The sequence below is a fragment of the Bos taurus genome, chromosome 24, assembly GCF_002263795.3.
Source record: "Bos taurus isolate L1 Dominette 01449 registration number 42190680 breed Hereford chromosome 24, ARS-UCD2.0, whole genome shotgun sequence".
NCBI lineage: Eukaryota > Metazoa > Chordata > Mammalia > Artiodactyla > Bovidae > Bos > Bos taurus.
Window position 1 is genome coordinate 4,250,885 of NC_037351.1, and position 18,694 is coordinate 4,269,578.

Sequence of the window (18,694 nt, forward strand, 5' to 3'; positions counted from 1 at the left end):
TATGAATCCTTTCTGTTTTGCAGAGGGGAACGGACAGTTCACCTTTGTAATTAGTATTTTCCACGTCTGCTTTCAGAATGAGGCCAGGAGCCATGTTGCCTGCAGGCCCCGCTGCCCTGAGTCGCCGTGCCCGGCAGGACAAGGTCTGCAGAAGGCCCAGCACAGGCTGCTCTGCATCCCTGGACAGGTAAGGGGTGAGGTGCTCTGCCGCAGCTCAGGGCTGCAAGGGCCGCGTTATTAGAGAAAGTTTAGTGCCGGATACACCAGGTTGCTATTTTGAGCTCTCTAAGAATAGACGTGTGTGGGGAGAATGTACAGCGTGGAGAGCTGGCTATGAGTCATCACAGCCTGTCACCGTCATCGTCAGACTAGTTTCATGAAGCCGAACTTGTAGAAGTGACAAGTGCATTTAATTTTCCTTTTTAAAAAATGTTCTTCACAATTATTCACTTTCCACTTGATAAAGACCCTTGAGAAAGGAGAAAGAAGATTAAATTGTGTCCTTTGGAGAGCTCAGGAGGTCTCTGACCTACTTGGCTTTCAGGATTTGGGACACCCTTTTCTGTCACGTCAGGTTCCGTTCTGTGACCCTGAACAACAAGATCTGTAGAAAGTGACAAAAATATTTTGCTTCGCACCGCACTAACATCTCTGGAGCAGCGGCTGTGCGCTCAGTGTTGTGTGCAGTCCTGGAAAGTCGGCACCACCGGGGCCATCTTACAGGGCGGGGAGCGGGCTCACCTAGTCCACGTGCTACAGAACGTGGATTCGTACATAAAGCCTGAGTCCAAGTTTTGGACTTTTAACACTGCATCATAACTAGCTCAGGTAACAGTGTCCACACTTGTACTATGTTTTTAAAAAGAAAGGAAAAGCCAAAAAAGAAAGATTTAATTAAGGACATGAATTTAAACTTTAACCCTAACCATTCACTCTGGGAATTTTGTCGTTGTTGATTCACTCAGTCATGTCTGATTCTTTGCAGTCCCATGAACTGCAGCACGCCAGTCTCCATGTCCTTCACTATCTCCTGGAATTTGCTCAAACTCATGTCCATTGAGTTGGTGATGCCATCCAACCATCTCATCCTCTGTCATCCCCTTCTCCTCCTGCCTTCAGTCTTTCCCAGCATCAGGGTCTTTTCCAACGAGTAGGCTCTTTGCATTAGGCAGCCAAAGTATTGGAGCTTCAGCATCAGTCCTTCCAATTCAGGATTGATTTCCTTTAGGATTGACTGGTGTCATGTTGTTATCCAAGGCACTCTCAAGAGTTGTCTTCTTATTCTTCTCTGGGAATAGACTCGTCATACAATAATCTGATAGGAGAACTAGAACAAATATCGCTTTAGCTGATCTGTCCATGGATACCCGAGGGCCTTCTCTGAACCAAACGCTCTGCTTGGGGAAGGAGGCAGTTGGTGAGCCACTCACATGTGTTCTCATGAGGCTTCCAGTCCTGTGGAGGACCCAGATTGAAACAAGGAGTGGATTATAAATTGGGGTACGTGCTGTCCAGAAAGCAAATGGACTCTTTAATCCAGATTAGTAGGGCAGGATGGTCAGGCAAGATGTCTCTTGAGGAGCTGACATTTAAGCTGAGAACTGAACACGGAGACGACAGGGCCTGGGGAAGAGCCTCCAGACAGGGGCAGTGCAGTGGGGCAGTGGGCGGGGGGCCTGCACGTGTTGCCGGAGCCGGGTGCTGGGGCCGGGGGCGAGGGAGGCAGCCCGAAGGCCCAGGGGAGGGGCGGGCCTTGTTCTCCCTGTGGGCCTTTACGCTCAGAGGTGCGACACCGTCTGCTTTCTGACATTGCCTCGTTTGCGTCTCTGCCCGTGTCCCTGCTGCTCAACGAGGGGAGAGGGAGAGACACTGGCAGAGCCAAGATGGGAGCCCTGGGACTCTTGCACAGAAAGGGCCACTTGCATTGGCAGATGAACGGCCAGGTGTTTTCTGGAAGCTGCTCTGACTCCTCTCCTCCCCCCGCCCCCAGTTTGCCCTCAGAGGTCCTGCTGAAGATCCTGTCCTACCTGGATGCGGCGGCCCTGCTGTGCGCCGGGTGCGTGAACAGGCGCTTCTATCACCTGGCCAACGACAAGTAAGGAGACTGCACGTTGCTGGCGTGTCCAGTGGCATTTTGATGGAAGTTGTGAAAACTAGCGAGAGCTTCTGAGCCATTTTTGAGAATGTAGAAGAATTTCGAGAGTTTGTTTCGGATGTATGTCTCCCGGGTGAAGTTTTCAAAGGTTTGCCCTTCCGCGTTTTAGGAAAGGGATACTCTTTGCGTGAACTGGAAAAGATCCCGCTTGTTCTCAATGAAGCTGTTGGAGAAAGTGGCGTCAGGTCTGTTGTCTGGGAGGACTCGCTCTCCCCCAGAGGTGGGCAGGCTTCCCCACAGCCCGCAGCGCCGCTGTGGGACCTGCCCTGACCCACCCGGCTGCGCCTTGTGGAGCACACCCCGCAGGAAGACAAGGGAGGGGCTCCCCGAAACCCGCCTGCCGTGGGACGTGCTTGGTGCAGGGGCGTGAGGGGAGGGCAGGGAGGACAGAGCGTGCCCAGGGAGCCTCTGCCCCGGGGAAGAGGCCCACAGAGCCCCCGGGCTGGTGGGGGGGGGTCCCTGGGAAGAGGGGTGAAACCCCTTCTTCTGTGCTGTTGCTGTGATCTCTGTAGGCGGCTCAGAACGTTGTCTCGAGGGTGAGAAGTGGGCTCCGCCCAGCTTCTGGCAATCGTCATTGGGTCTTGGCTGTGACGCCCCTCTCTCTTCAACATCAGAAGGTCCCACACAGAAATCCCATGTCAACCAGGGCAGAGAGCATGACGGAGGGGAATGTGGATTTCAGGAGTGGTTTACTCGGTGAGGGGGTGGAGAGGGACAGGGGAGGGCTGTGGTATGTAGACACAGCTGCACAGCGCTCCTCAGTGCGGGGCCACAACAGCTGCATCAGAGCCAGTGGGAAGGCGAAAAAAGTATCGGATCCCTGGTGTACATTTCTGCGGATTTAAATTCTGTGTTCTAGAATCTGTGTTAAAAATCTTTCCAGCCACATTCTCATAATAAGAAGGGGACATATGTCATTCTCTGGTTGGTCAGGGTGGTTTTTTTATCTGTTAACTTAAAAAACATATTTCCTGTATGAGAAAATACGTGTCTGTGTCAGTATATATGTGTAGTGTCAGTTCCTGAGATAGCTTGAGAATGAATGGAAAGCAAGTTTTGTGTGTCTCTCCCTTGGTGACCCTCAGAGATGAAGACATTCACTGAAGCAAAGAGCAGTGAGGCGTATTTCAAGGAAGGGGTTGACTAAATGACCAGAGCTGTAGCTTCTTGGGAGTTCTTACTTAATTCAAGGACAGAACTGAGACTATTCAGATAAAGTGCTGCTGCTACTGCTGCTAAGTACTAAGCCGTAAGTTTCTTAGGCTCTGTCCCCTCGGTCCAAGGCCCACGGGGTGCAGGCCCTGGGCTCTCAGCAGCCTGGGAGCCTCAGCTGTGGTTAGATTCTTTGCACTTCTGTTGTTGGTTATCTGTCCATCCCACTTTCTTGGAAGTGGTTGTGCTGTAAAAATCTGAGCTTCTTCTGAAGTTACCCTCGTGTTTGTTCTCTTTATGGAGGAGAGTCTTAGTGGGATAAGTTGAATTGTATTCTTAAGGGTTACAGTCTGATTTCACAGCCAGACTTCATTAAACAACTTCATGTTAACAAGTGAATAGGTAAACCATGAATGTTCCTGAGAAGTTGGTGGTACTTTCTGAGCCTTGTTTGAAGAGAAGACAGGAGCCATCCCGTGACAAGTTACACTGTTGACTTACGGGGAGATGCGTCAGGAGGGTGGGGTCTCCCTTTGCCCCTGTTGTCTGGGGCGCTGTCCCCCCCACCTGCATGGGGCAGCCCTCGGCATGAGCCCCGGGCTCTGCAGTGGTGGTGGGGGGTCACAGGGAAGCCTGGATAGGGCTGAACCTGGCTCTCTCCAGTCCTCTGGGAAACACTGTTTATCAGAACGTAAAATTGGCCCCATTTCCTGACCAACCTGATGGAATTCTTCTGTGCATGGCTCATAGTCAGATAGCTCTTGCCCTTCAGTCTGCTCTAGCTTTTTAACCAGGTTGGGCATTTTGTGATCAAGAAATGAATGTTTTTGGGTTTAGGGACTGTCTGAAAGCCTCTTAAGCTTGACCTTTGTGTTTTATAAATAGTGAAGTGGAACAATATACGTAGTATTGAATATTTTAATTGTGTAGGATGTTTTTTATTCTCTTGAGGCTCCACTGATGGTGAATTAAGTGAGATAATGTGTGTTAAAGTGTAGGGTGGTGCCTGTGACCAGCCGAGGGTGTGGCGTCACCGCCCTGCCCCTCACGCCCCCCCGGCCTGTCTTCTGTAGTTTGTGGGCGCTGGCCGAGGGTGTGGCGTCACCGCCCTGCCCCTCACGCCCCCCGGGCCTGTCTTCTGTAGTTTGTGGGCGCTGGCCGAGGGTGTGGCGTCACTGCCCTGCCCCTCACGCCCCCCCCGGCCTGTCTTCTGTAGTTTGTGGGCGCTGGCCGAGGGTGTGGCGTCGCCGCCCTGCCCCTCACGCCCCCCGGGCCTGTCTTCTGTAGTTTGTGGGCGCTGGCCGAGGGTGTGGCGTCACCGCCCTGCCCCTCACGCCCCCCGGGCCTGTCTTCTGTAGTTTGTGGGCGCTGGCCGAGGGTGTGACGTCACCGCCCTGCCCCTCACGCCCCCCCCGGGCCTGTCTTCTGTAGTTTGTGGGCGCTGGCCGAGGGTGTGGCGTCACCGCCCTGCCCCTCACGCCCCCCGGGCCTGTCTTCTGTAGTTTGTGGGCGCTGGCCGAGGGTGTGGCGTCACCGCCCTGCCCCTCACGCCCCCCGGCCTGTCTTCTGTAGTTTGTGGGCGCTGGCCGAGGGTGTGGCGTCGCCGCCCTGCCCCTCACGCCCCCCGGGCCTGTCTTCTGTAGTTTGTGGGCGCTGGCCGAGGGTGTGGCGTCGCCGCCCTGCCCCTCACGCCCCCCGGCCTGTCTTCTGTAGTTTGTGGGCGCTGGCCGAGGGTGTGGCGTCGCCGCCCTGCCCCTCACGCCCCCCGGCCTGTCTTCTGTAGTTTGTGGGCGCTGGCCGAGGGTGTGGCGTCGCCGCCCTGCCCCTCACGCCCCCCGGCCTGTCTTCTGTAGTTTGTGGGCGCTGGCCGAGGGTGTGGCGTCACCGCCCTGCCCCTCACGCCCCTCCGGGCCTGTCTTCTGTAGTTTGTGGGCGCTGGAGCTTGTGGGGAACAGAACGAGCCGCAGTTCCTGTGGTGCGGGGGTGGGAAGTTTGGGGTTCAGTGGAGATCTTGTTGAAGTAGAAGAACACTGAAGTGGAGTGACCTGAGGAAATCAGAAGAAAGCACGAACAGGCATTTATGCAAAGGGAGTTTTCAGAAGCAAGCATCTTCTCAAGGGATTTTGCTGAAAGAGCTCAGATTACCTGGATGTTCTCAACTGATCATTATTTTGTATCTGTTAGTCCATGTACGAAAGCCTGTAAAATTTTGAGCTGAAACATGAAGACAGAAACCTTGGAGTGAAATGATTTTGTGAGGGGAGAAATGACTAGAAAAACTCATTCTAGAAAGCGATGTTGGTAGTGGGTAGGGGTCTGACTGCTGGCTTGTTTGCTGGGAAGTCCTGTAGTGAGAGTGTTGGAGGATCACTCTTACTACGCTGTCTGAAAAGGCTGACCCCTCCAGACCTTCCCCTCCAGAAGTCTTGCCTCCCAGGCCTCCTGCAGATCATCCTTTTTTGCATTCATTAGAAATGAGACAGGAATTAGTCAATAATTATGTAAATTTCGCCCTTCATACCAGGAAACCCTCTGTTAACTCCTGCCTAAGTTTCCCTCCTGAGTGCCTTTCCTTCCTGATGGAGAGTTTTGGTGAGGGGAATCCCCGGCTTAGCCCATAATACTGCTCCACTCCTGTGACGCCCGGCCCTTTGCCTCCTCTGGGTCAGAGTGGCATTGGAATTCCAGTGCCCTGGCCGGTGGGCGCTCTGGGTGTGGATATGATTGTTGGCGCCTATGTCTCCGTGCTGCTGAGAGTCAGGGACAGGCAGGGGTTGAGGCTGTGAGGATTCGGTGGTGGTTCTGTCACCAGTGAACACAGACCTGGGCCGGGCACCTTGCAGCTGGGCCTCAGTCACATCGTCCGTGCAGTGGGGACAGTCGTAGCCGCCACCTCCTGGGTTTGCTGGAAGGGTGAAGTGAGTGAGTGCCTGCGAAGTGCTGAAGTGTGCTCAGGGCTAGTGCTCTGGAATGTTAGCTGCTGTTAGGTGTTATTAACCGTCTTCAGTTTTTCCTCTTTGTGCAAGCAGTCCACGTTCATTGTTAAAAAATCAGAAACGTGTCAGTCACCATCAGCGTTTCTCTCTGTGTGTGTACATGTGTGTGTATGCATAAAACTGCTTTCTGATCTTTTCAAAGACACGCATGATATAAGCTAGGAAGTCACACTGTGCACCCTTCTTGCTCTCTCCTGTGTTAGGCCTGTTCGATTATTGGTGTGAGAGGGCAGCTCTTATTTGGGATGACACCAGGGTAACGCGAGACCGCTCGTCTCCCTCGGCCCTGGGAAGCACGCTTTTCCCGTTAGTATGTGTCTCTAGGGCTGGTGAATCTAAAACGCTAACCTTCATGTCGACACTTAACAGCTGTGAACGTTTAGCTTGACTTGGTCGTGGAAATAAGTAGGTAACAGTTACTTGACTAGCTGTTAAATCATGTAAAGCTGTTGCGTGATTGTTCTCTAACATTCGTCGCAGGTGCATGGCAGTGTCTCTTCGTTAACGCGTTTGTTTCCTCTCCTCCCCCAGTTTTATTTGGATCAGAATCTACTCAACTGCCTTTTCACCTAGAAGATCTCATTGGAGAGTCGATCCGGCAGAGAAGACAGACTTGTCTGTGAACTTACTGTCAGCGGGGGATAAAGAAGCTGGATATTGGAAGAAAGAGTATCTTACAAAACAGATAGCGTCTGTAAAGGCGGCTCTAGCGCGGGTTCTCAAACCTCTGCACCCCCACACAGGCCTCCCGGTGAAGACCAAGGAGGCCCTTAGGTAGGCCTCGCGTTAGCCTGAGCCCCGAGTACTGTGCATACAGGTCCCACGCACAGCTTACACGGGGAGGGACTGTTGGATGTTTTCTGGTTTTGTGTACCTGTAAAATGAATGGTATTTTCCCACCCCATACGTATGGTCCAGAGGTTTTGTGAGGCCTGGCAGTCGGCTCTAATGAAGCGGGAGATTCAGGGCCCTGCTGAACGGGCAGAGCCTTGGCCGTCTTCATCTGTGTGTCACTGGCTCCTGGCACAGAGCAGCAGTTCCACAGGTGTTTGTGACGTGAGGGCAGGTCCCTAGAGAGAGCTGCTACGGCTTGAAAACTCGGGTCAGGTGTGTGCTAGGACCTTGGGCTTCTAGGGTTCCAGGTGCTTTAGAGATGACAGGAGGCAGACCTTCTCGCCCGCTCTTCTGTCTTCAGAGTGTCCGGCCTGGGCTGGGTGATCATCCTGAGAGCAGCCGATGGGCGAGAGTACACCATGGAGCACGCCGACCTCTCCGTCAACGACTCCTCGGTCACCGTCGTCTGGTACGGCAAGGACTGGCCGCCTCTGGCCACGCTGTCCACCCTGGACCTGTGTGGGGCGACGCCGGTGTTCATGGGCCAGTCCAGAACCCCCAGCAGGATCAGGTGCGTGCTGCCGGGCGAGGCCGTGTCACGTGGAACGACACTTGGCCTGCCTTTCGTCGTTAAAAAGTATCAGTGGTATGTTTTGATCTGATTGCATCTTCAAGCCTTCTCTTTCATTCTGGGTTACTGTCGAATAGGAAAAGAAGGGGCTTATCGCATCGACAAGCTGATTGTTGTTGTTTAGTTGCTCAGTCGTGTCCAACTCTGTGATCCCGTGGACTGTAGTTCCCCAGGCTCCTCTGTCTGTGGGGTGTTCCAGGCCAGAATACTGGAGTGGGTTGCCTTTTCTTTCTCCAGGGGATCTTCCCGACCCAGGGACTGAACCTGCATCTTTTACATCGGCAGGAAGGTTCTTTTCCACTGAGCCATCAGGGAAGCCCTGTCCATGGCTTAGGAATGGTTTTTTCGTGACAATTGCCTGGATAATAGGTGGCTGACTGAGTTTTTTAGTTTTAAAAGCACTTTAACACAGAGACATATAAAACGATTATATTTTCCTTCTTTAGTAAATGATACAGTAATCATGGTTTATGCGTTAGATCGTACAGTCACTATTTTCTGTGCTTTTCTGTTGAACTCGCTCATCGTGTCACCTAGTGCAGACGGCTTGCTGTTCCAAGTCTCCACATTCCCATCTGTGGAATGGGGTGAGGCTGGCTGTGATGCAGTGTTTAGTGTGCATGGCTGCTGTGAGACCACAGAATTTCACCGTCCACTGCGAACATCGGGTCTTATTGCTGCACCTACATCGGGTCTTATGTGTTCTATTGCTGGTGCTTATTGAGTCCTTATTATTATTCCGTTGTGAGGTAGCTGTGCCCTGGGTTCACACTCATTCTTAGGCTTTTGGTTTTCCCAAGAACTCGGTCGTGCTGACTTTTCTAAGCTGGATGTTGTCACGTGTGGTTTCCCGAGCTCTGGCTGTACGTGTGTGGCAATGCAGAGGTGGCGGCTGCCTTCTCTGGCGCCGCTTTCTCTCCCGCCCCAGCCCCTCTGACCTCTCAGTGCACTGCTGTCGCCGCCCTTCGAGCCGCAGCCCCACCACAGGCTCCTCTCCCAGCCCCTGCCGCGGAAGGTGTTGAGATCTCACTGCAGCATCTGCCTTCTGCTCAGTAGAACTGCCTTCTTTCCCGGTGTCCCTGGATGTAGAGACGATTCTGCAGTTTGTAGCCGAGCCCCTCTTCTGTGGTCCTGCCTCTGGCGCTGGCTCTCTGAGGGCTCTTCCCGTGATCACTGGTCCGGTTGTCATGCTGTGACCGTAGGGGTGTCGTATTCCTAGTGCTAGTGAGTCCAGGTTTTATTGTATTCCGAAAATATTCTTACTACTGTGAAGGAAAAGATTGGCATCACTTCCCCTGGCTATATTAACTGAAGGTATTTTGGGAACAGCTACTTTTTTGGAGTGGTATCTTTATTTGCATGACTCTCTGAAATTCTACCTGATATCATGGTGGACCCCAGATTTTTCTTCTGCAGTGTTTACGTTTTATGCACTGTGAAATCGTTTTCAGAGAGTGAGTCTGCAGCCTCTGTACCAGTGTGACTGAACAGTACCTTATTGGCACATCATGAGATTATGTTTATAGGGATGAGGACAGAACAGTTTGCATCAAAGTAAAACGCTTATGAACGTTCATAAATGGATGGTGTTGAACTGTAAACTCACTCAAAGATACTATGTTCCTGAAATTGTCATCCAAGTCAGGAATACCCAATACTGCACAGTGACAGAAAGCTAGAACTCACTGTGAAAATTCATTTAATGTAATTTATTTCCATTAAAACTCACTGAACTTCGGCCAGCATTTATTTGATCAGCGGTGGTGAACAAACTCTGAAAGTGCTTCTCAGGAATCTGTTTTGCTTGACACGTTTGTTGCAGGTTTGTGAGCAGGTGTGTCCATGGTGCAGAAATACAAACGCTTGTATGCATCTGTGTGATGGCAAAAGAGAGACACAGTGATTTTTATTTTGCTTCCTCCATGATGACTTTGTTTTTAAACAATGAAAGCCTTATTTATGTGAGTTCCAGTTTGCACATCCCTGTAACACGTGCCTTCCTGGTCGGACGTGTTATGCTGCGTCCCCGGTGTTCTCTGTTCTTCAGGGGATGCTCTGCCTCCCGGACTTCTGAGAAATGTCGGGTCACCGTCAGCCTTAGTGTCTGCGTCAGAGTGAATCGTAAGGCCAAGGCCAATGGGGACTGGCATGGCCCCTGTGGTGGTTATCAAACCTGTCTGGAGTCGTGGTCTGAGGGCTGGGGTGTCAGGCTCCTTTCGGGGTATTTTCCCAGCCTCGGCCACTTGCATCCACGTTGGCGACTTCATCGCAGTGGCTGCCGCCCCGGAGCTCCTTGGGTGCTGCGCGCTCTAGGGAGGGGCTCTCCTGTCATCTCCCGCCCGCCCGCCCTCCAAGGCAGGGGCGGTCTCCCGGGACACAGGTATAGTCACGCTGAGACGGTGTGCAGGGTTGGAGCTAAGCTCTGGTTCTCCTAACTCTACACTCGGTCCCCAGCCTGGTGTTCAGCTTCTCCCAGGGTATTCGGCCTGCACTTGGTGTATTTTTAGATCGTTGCCTCACACCCACACTCACCTAACCTGTGTTTTTTGCACAAGAAGCTGGGTGAGGGGCTCAGGTGGTTAGGTAGCCACGGAGGGGTCTGGTTTCCACGCTTACAGCCCCTCTGCTTTCAGAGAGTGCACAGTGGGACACCCTGGTTTTTACATGCTCTGCCTAACGAACATATGAACACCCATCACCAGCAGGCATGTGCCTTAGGTGCTGGAGGGGCCCCCGCTCCTTCGAGAGCTCCCTCTGATGGCAGCTGAGCTGTGTCAACTGGCCACTGCGCGCTCCTCTCCCTCCCGGTTTCCCGGATTGCCTCCGGGAAGGAGAGACACTTCCGTCTGCTGCGGTGAACCGATAGCGTGGTTTCCTTCTGTTGATCTGTGTCACGAGCAGTAGCGCTGAGCTGTGTTCTGCACGTGGGAGTTATTTACTCTCAGACTCTCAATCCTAACAGAGTTCACGCTGCATCTCGTTCATGAAAACCCTTGTAATTTTGGTTTAAATTTATTTTCTGACGTTAACAACTTCCACTCTTTCTGAGTTGTTCTTGACAGTAACTTGAAGAGGTGATTCTGCTTTCAGGTAGCCCAGTGGACTGCTCCTTTTTTGCCATTTAAGGGATTTCATCTGCATTACTGAGGGCCGTACTTTAAGGCTCTGCTCCTGGTGGCGGTGGTGTCCAGGCTTGTGAGGACGGCCCCTCCCCTCGCCCCTGGGCGATGCTGCCGCTCACTGCAGCGAGGGCAGGGGCGGGGAGAACTCTGGTTTACCTGGTTTGCCTTTTATTTATGCAGGTTGTCTCTCCCTACGAGCTACCTGCGCATGGTTAGAGGTTCCTAGAAGTCTTTCTAGATGCACTGAAGAGCGTTGGCAGCACGGGCCAGCCAGCGCTCATGTTCCTCTCTGCTTTCTTTGCATGACGTTCAAAGACCCCGATGGCACTCTCTGATCACCAAGTACCAGCTGAGCCAGCTGACCGAGTCCAGCGCGGTGGGCGGTGACAGGCTGATGCGGGTCTTCTGCCTGCCCCCTGGCCTGGTGGTTGGGCTCTGGAAGGTGAGCCCGGCGTGCACCTGCCCCGCAGCCTCCCGTCCACACCCCCATCGCTCCCCTTGCACATGGGGCAGAGGGTGCGGTTCCTGCTGCCCCCTCACGACTCCACGTTTCCACCCGGGGTCCCTTTGCTGCTTACGCCCACGGCACGAGCCCTTCCTGCCCATGTGCTGGGTTCCCGTCACCCTGTGATTTCCCAGGATGTCCTGTCTCCTCCAGGCAGTCCACGCTCCTGCCTGCCGCTCCTTTGTGCCCTTCCTCTGTGGAAGCTTCTTCCTGCCCGTTTCACCCGGGGGGCTCACTGGTGTCTCTGTTCATGGTGGGGGAGCAGCCCGCCAGGCGTTTGCTTTCCCCGGGGCCGTTTCCAGTCAGCCAGCTCCTCCTCGTCCCCTGGGCGGTTGTGGCAGTGAGGGGTGACAGTGTCCTCCCCACGTGGCCAGGCCGGCTTGCCCCTGTGGCTGTGGCCTGTGAACAGGCTGGTTGTGAGAACAGTTCACACGTGTTCACGATGACCAGGCGGCGCCCAGGCCCCCATGCCAGCCTCCAGACCGCTTCTCCCCTCGTCCTGCCGTGGCCTCTGCTCTTCCTCCCACCCTCCCTCCGCGTGCGGCGACTGTGGACCAGGCCGCATGTGGCTTGCTCTGGGCTCGTGAGTCGGTCCACCTGGGCTGGCCGCACAGATGCCAGGACTCTGGCTGACCCCATGGTGGAGGTCTCGCAGGCGTTCCCTTCATCTCTGAAAAGCCTTCGAAACAACCTGGAATTAACAGTGTATATTCTCACAGTCAGCTTATGTCACAGGGCACTCTGATGCTTCACGAGTGCTGGGGTGTTAATGCTTCTGGTTCCACGCACTGTGCGTCTCGGGTGCCTTGTGGTCCTGCCGTCACTGTGACGTCTTATCAGGCAGTGATGGTGAGTTAGTGCTGCGGGGTCTTAGATGGTAAGAAACCACATCTCTCTGTGAGATGCATGTGCTGAGATCAGAAACAGTGACCCTGTGAACAATGAAAATATTTCTGCTGACACATGTCTTCTTTTAATTGCCTTTGCAGAGGGAGGAGGAGCTGGCGTTCGTTATGGCAAATCTGCATCTCCACTGCCTCGTGGAGAGGAGCATGCTGGGGTCGCCTGCTGTGTACGTATCGCTGTGTGGTGTGTGCAGTTTTGTACAGTCAGCATAAGGGAGTCTGAGGTGAAACCGTCCTAACATTCCAAGAATAGCTTCAAAGATACCGTGTTTTTAATCAGTAGCCACAAGCTGACGGGCATAATTATGCAGTTGTTGCCAACAGTAACTGGGTTACCTGCGAGTAGCCTCCACTGCACTCGTTAGGGCTCAGGCTGGCGCGCCTTGTGGGATGCGGTCTGTAGATCAGGGCAGCGCCTCACAGTAATGAGGTTCAAGCGCACTGAGACCCTGCACGCTCTTGGTGCTGCTCTGCTTGCTCGATCATGACAGCAGGCAGACCATGGCCCCTGGGGTCTGAGCTCCAGGCATGCGCTGTGCTTGGTCAGGACAGCGTGCCTGTTAATGGACCTCAGGTCAGCGTGTGGGCCGTGCTTTCCATTTCTCCGCTCCTCTCACCCCCCGGGGCCAAGGCACCCACATACTGACCTGGAAAGCTCCTGAGTGCTTCTCCGTTTGGAACGTTAGCTGCTAACGTGTTTCTTCCTGGATGAAGCCTTGTTCATCGTAGCTCTGGGTCTCCTCCCGGCGGTCCCTGAGCTGCTGCTCTTGTCTGGCGTGTCTTCCTGCCGCACATTCAGCCCTCTAAATGCCGAGACCACGCGGAGCAGAGCTGCTGTCCGGGGCGGGTCCCAGCCATGTTCTGTCGTGGTGGTCCGGGGGGTGCCCAGGGAACACGCGATTTTTGCCCATTTGTATAGAAGTAGAGAAAAGGAACATGTCCTTTCTTCTGAGCCAGTGGTATTGAACCCTATCGGGAATCCACAGAGGGGCTGGCGGCAGCTGGTGTTGTGAAGGGGTGTTCATTTTCTAGGGAGTCTTTCCTGTCGGAGCCTCTTGCCTCTGGGGCTGACAGATTGGCGTGTGTGTGTGTTTCGCTCCTCAGCCCCTACGAGTTGCCTCCTCACACACCCGTCTCGGACGACAGCCCTGAGCGTGGACTGCACGGCTACAGGCTCCACGTGGACATGCACAGCGGGGGCGCGTCCTGCCTCTGCGGCTCCTTTCACAATCTCTCCGCCAGCAAAGGTGAAGCTCCCTCAGTTTGAGTGTTTGATTCGGTGTGAAATTCAAAGTCTGAAGAGGCATGGGGACCACTTTTTATACCCGAGTTAAGGAAGGCCCCCCGAGTGACCAGTACCCATGTCTAAGGAAGGCCCCCCGAGTGACCAGTACCCGTGTCCTTCCTGGCCCTGCACGCCCTCTCCCCCCGCAGACCCCTTATCACGGGCTGTGGGGCTTCTGGGCCAGCCCCGCTTGCAGTTGCTGGCTCTGGCTCCATCATCACGTCCCCCTTCTCTACCTTCTGGAATATTCTCTGCTCACCCTTTCCGCTGGCAGCTGGTGCTTTGCCTCACCACATGCCCCCTCTCCCATCCTGACTTCTTCCTTCTCAAAGGAGTGTGGTGAATGTGGTGGATGCCCCCACAGGCCCAGTGTGGGGCGTGCCCAGGGTGAGGGCAAAGGAGGCCAGACGGCGGTGGACGGGAGGCAGGGGGCGTCACCCGGGGGTGGGGGTGACGCCGGCACCTGCCCTGGTTCTGACTGTTTTTACCTGGTGTCGTTCCTTGTATCCTGTAAACTTGAACTTCGATGTAGAGACTTGCTTAGACTCAAGTTTCACACTGGTTATAAGAATATTTTATAGGGGGAAATTATATACTTCATTTCTGAATGTCCTGTTCCCCCAGATTCTTCCACCTGCTGGATTTGACATCCATTAATACTCCCTGCCTGGGCATCCCAGGTGGCACTAGTGGCTAAGAACCCACCCCCCAGTGCAGGAGACATGAGAGGCTTGGGCTTGATCCCTGGGTCAGGAAGATCCCCTGGAGGAGGGAACAGCAACCCCTCCCAGGATTCTTGGCTGGAAAATCCCATGGACAGAGGAGGCTAGTGGACTACAATCCGTGGGGTCACCAAGAGTTGGACACGACTGAGCAACTTAGCAGCATGTTAGCAATACTCCCTGCCTACATCATCTTTTGGGGGTTTAGAAAACGGTGATTTAAAAATTGCGTCATTCTATCCGCAGTTATTAGCTAAGCTCTTGTAGAGAACCTTTTCCTTCATCAACTGGGTGACTTCCTATAACGGCAGGGTAAATGCTTTAATCCTTTCTCTTTTAACCACCAATTTGCAGATTACAAAATTGATGTATTTGTCACCTGCTTCCTTATTCTCTGAGTCATCTTTGCATTTGTCTCAATATTTCTAGGCTTTTCTGTGCGTGTTGGCACTTTTATTACAATTATGAAGAATGTATATGTTAACCTAGGGTGAATTGACATCTTTGGATCTTCCCTGGTGGCTCAGATGGTAAAGCGTCTGCCTACAATGCGGGAGACCTGGGTTCAATCCCTGGGTCAGGGAGATCTCCTGGAGAAGGAAATGGCAACCCACTCCAGTATTCTTGTCTGGAAAATCCCACGGACGGAGGAACCTGGTTAGGCTGCAGTCCATGGGGTCTCAAAGAGTCGGACATGACTGAGCCACTTCACTCACTCACTTCACTCATGGTAGAAACGGTTTTGAGGGCGCTGTCTCCTGTCTCTCTTGTTTAGTGTCACTTTGGACTCTTGGGTTATTATGTACTCAATAATTTATAATCAGTTATAGACAGTATTCTTCGTAAAGCTAAAATTGTCCCCAGTTTGGTCAGTGGGCTCTGCTTCAGGATCCTACTTCTCTGCCTGTTCATATACCTTTCTTCTTCTCTGAGTCATCTTTGCATTTGTCTCAAGAAGATTTCTAGGCTTTTCTGTGCGTTTTGGCACTTTTATTACAATTACGAAGAATGTATCTGTTAGCCTAGGGTGAATTGACATCTTTGTTGTTTGTTTGTGCCCCCCTCCCGAAGTATGTGGAATGTCTTTCAGTTTGTTCAAAAATACTTTTATGTCTTTTTGGAATGTATCAATTTTCTTCATACTAATTTTGCACATTTCTTAAGATTTTTAGTAACTATTTCCTCCATTGTTTTTGCTATATCTTCTAACTGTTTTGTAATGTCTTTTTGTGGTTTTGGTCTCAGGTCACTGCTGATCTCATAGAATGAGTTGGGAAATATTCCCAACTCTTGAATTTTTTTTAGGATTTTGGATAGAATTTTTTTCTTAAGTGGTTGGTGGAATTCACCTTTGAAGCCATCAAGGCCTGGAGCTTGCTTTGTGGGAAGGTTTTTAGATACAGTGTCAATTTCCTTTATAGATGTAGGTCTGTTTAGGTTATCTGTTCTTGTGTGAGCTTTGGTATTTTGTGTCTTTCAAGTTATCTGTGTAAATATAAAGATTGATGAGTGGGTTCATCAATGAGTGGGTTCATTGGTGGGTGGGTTCATCAACAGAAGAACAATCCCACTTCTTCTGTTGTAAATTTCTCCATGAATGTTTACCAGATGACGAGTACTTAAATCCATTATTTTATTGGTGGTTTAGTCACTAAGTCATGTCCCATTCTTGCGACCCTGTGTACTGTAGCCCACCAGGCTCCTCTGTCCATGGGATTTTCCAGGCAAGAATACTGGAGTGGGTTGCCATTTCCTTTTCCAGGGGATCTTCCCCACCCGGTCTTCTGCCCTGCATGTAAGTCTCTTGCATTGCAGGCAGATTCTTTACTGAGTAAGCCACCAGGGAAGCCTGGTCCATCATTTTATTAGAGATTATAAAATGGTGATTCCTTAATTGTATCATTCCTTCTTCATCTATTATTAGCATTTGATAAGAAGGGTTTTCTTTTGTCAATTATTAAGTTACCATGAAATATAATTAATACAGGAAAGGCCTGATACATGCTTGATTCTTTCTTGATTTACATACAGTGTAGTAATTTATGCTGTAATAGTCTTTGAAGATGACTTATAAGTTTTCTATGCTCAGTTGCTCAGTCCTGTCTCTTTGTGACCCCATGGACGGTAGCCCACCATGCTCCTCTGTCCATGGGGTTTTCCAGGTAAGAATACTGGAGTGGGTTGCCATTTCCTTCTCAAGGGAGGTATTATTGTTAATTCATGGATTGAAAAAACAGAGGTTATTTATTTTAGTCCATTTGAAGCCATTGTTTTTATTACTGTGATGTTCAGACTGTCCTGTCATGGGTCATCTGCTTCTGTTCTTCTGACATGACTCTTCCTCTTTGGTAACTTGCTTGTGCTCCAACAGGATGAGATGCTTCAAGCTCATGTTGTCTGTTTCCCACCCAGACCTGGACTTGGCCATTTCCCCAGGACTTCTGTTTCCTTTTATTTCTCACTATAGACTGTGGCATTTAGAGATCATAATCTATATCCTAAGGACGCCTGTTGCTCTTGGGTTTTCATCTCTTCTAGGGTTTTCACTGGGCAGAGCTATGAGGTTTGTAGACTTTATAATATGTAGAAATAAATTATACATTCATTTAAATTAAAGATCTTGGGGTTTTTAATTCACCTATCATTTTTATATACTTATATTTCTTTTCTTATACTGAAAGTCTTTGTTCCAAACAACATCAAAATATATAAAATTTCAACCCCCCCCCCTCAAATACTGATATTATTAGTAATAACTTATTGCATGTTAGGGCTTCCCTTGTAGCTCAGTCAGTAAAGAATCTGCCTGCAATGCTGGAGACCTGGGTTTGATTCCTGGGTGGGAGTTTGATTCCTGGGGAAGGAAATGGCAGCCCACTCCAGTATTCTTGCCTGGAGTAATCCCACGGACAGAGGAGTCTGGCAGGTTACAGTCTATGGGGTCGCAAGAGTCGGACACGACTGAGTGACTAAGCACACATTAGATGGTATTTTAACTAAGATTTTCCTTGTGGCTTTTAATGTACTTAAGATATATATATCACGTTAGAAAAAGTTAAGTCACCTAAAATAATTCTGCTCTGTGTGGTTATGCTCTCACCTTGATATACAATTAGGGTGATTTGTTTCAGTTGACTTTTTATTTTTCAGGATTGCTTTGCTTCTGTTTTTACACTAAGAAATTACATACCACATTTGTATGGTCCAAAGTTGAAGTTATAAAACAATGTAGTTCAGAGATGTTTACTTCTGCCCTGTCTCTTCACTTCTGTTCTTTCCCTCCCTCCAAAGGTAATCCTTCATATTAGTCTGAAGTTTGTTCTTTCAATGTTTCATTTTGAATACATAATGCTATATATTAATATATTCATATTTCTCCCAATTTTTAAAATGAGACATACTAGACTCCCTTTGATGTTCCTTCATTTTTTCCAATTAATAATTTATTCTGAAGATTCGTTTTTAGAATAAGATACAGGTCTTTCTCTTTTTCTCCTTCCCTACCAGCTCAGTTGGTAAAGAATCCACCTGCAATGCAGGAGACCCTGGTTCAATTCCTGGGTCAGGAAGATCTGCTGGAGAAGGGATAGGCTACCCACTCCAGTACTCTTGGGCTTCCCTTGTGGCTCAGCTGGTAAAGAATCTGCCTGCAATGTGGAAGACCTGAGTCCTATCCCTGGGTTGGGAAGATCTCCTAGAGAAGGGAAAGGCTACCCACTCCAGTATTCTGGCCTGGAGAATCCCATGGACTGTATAGTCCATGGGCTTGCAAAGAATCGGACATGACTGAGCGGCTTTCACTTGTTAATGTCTTTTTGTGGTTTCCAGCCTTTGCTGTTATAGATAGTGGTTTAGTGAATATAAAGTGAATAGCCGTGTTCACATATCACTTCATGTCTCTGTCAGCTTGTCTTTGGGACACTTTCTTAAAAATAGAATTGCTAGCTCAAAGAGTACATTGCAAATGTAATATTGAAAGATACTGGCAAATTCCTCTTTGTGAGAGTATTTCCACTTAATGGGAAATTAAGTTAATAAAATGTTGTCACTAAGTACATTTCTTCTAGGTTTTTGTTATATGTCCTCTTGAGTTTCTTTCTATTCTTGGATTTGTTGGATTTTTTTACAAAAATCAGGAATAATTATTAAATGTTATGAAATACATTTGGGCAACTATTGATGGTATGATTTCTTCTCCTTTACAATATTAACAGTAAATTTCATTAATACATCTTCTATGGGAATGTTAACATCCTAGAGTCCCTAAGACAAGCTCTTCTTCTCATATATGTGCTTATTTTAAAAATACTAGTTTCAGTTATTTGGTTTTTAGTATTTTCCATTTAAACTCAAACTATAGTTTTCAGTTTTGTATGTGTTAAATTTG

General features: G+C 50.4%; 1 protein-coding gene across 3 annotated transcripts in view; it reads left to right on the forward strand.

Moving 5' to 3' along the window:
- FBXO15 (F-box protein 15) overlaps nucleotides 1–18,694 on the forward strand; it is a 38,271-nt gene that overhangs the window by 7,296 nt on the left and 12,281 nt on the right. For all 3 annotated transcript variants that reach the window (XM_059880764.1, NM_001035021.1, XM_059880766.1), the window contains 7 exon segments: nucleotides 77–187; nucleotides 1,991–2,095; nucleotides 6,835–7,077; nucleotides 7,499–7,708; nucleotides 11,206–11,332; nucleotides 12,385–12,467; nucleotides 13,405–13,547. In XM_059880764.1, coding sequence (XP_059736747.1) covers nucleotides 78–187; nucleotides 1,991–2,095; nucleotides 6,835–7,077; nucleotides 7,499–7,708; nucleotides 11,206–11,332; nucleotides 12,385–12,467; nucleotides 13,405–13,547 — 1,021 coding nt within the window. In that variant the 5' untranslated portion in view covers nucleotide 77.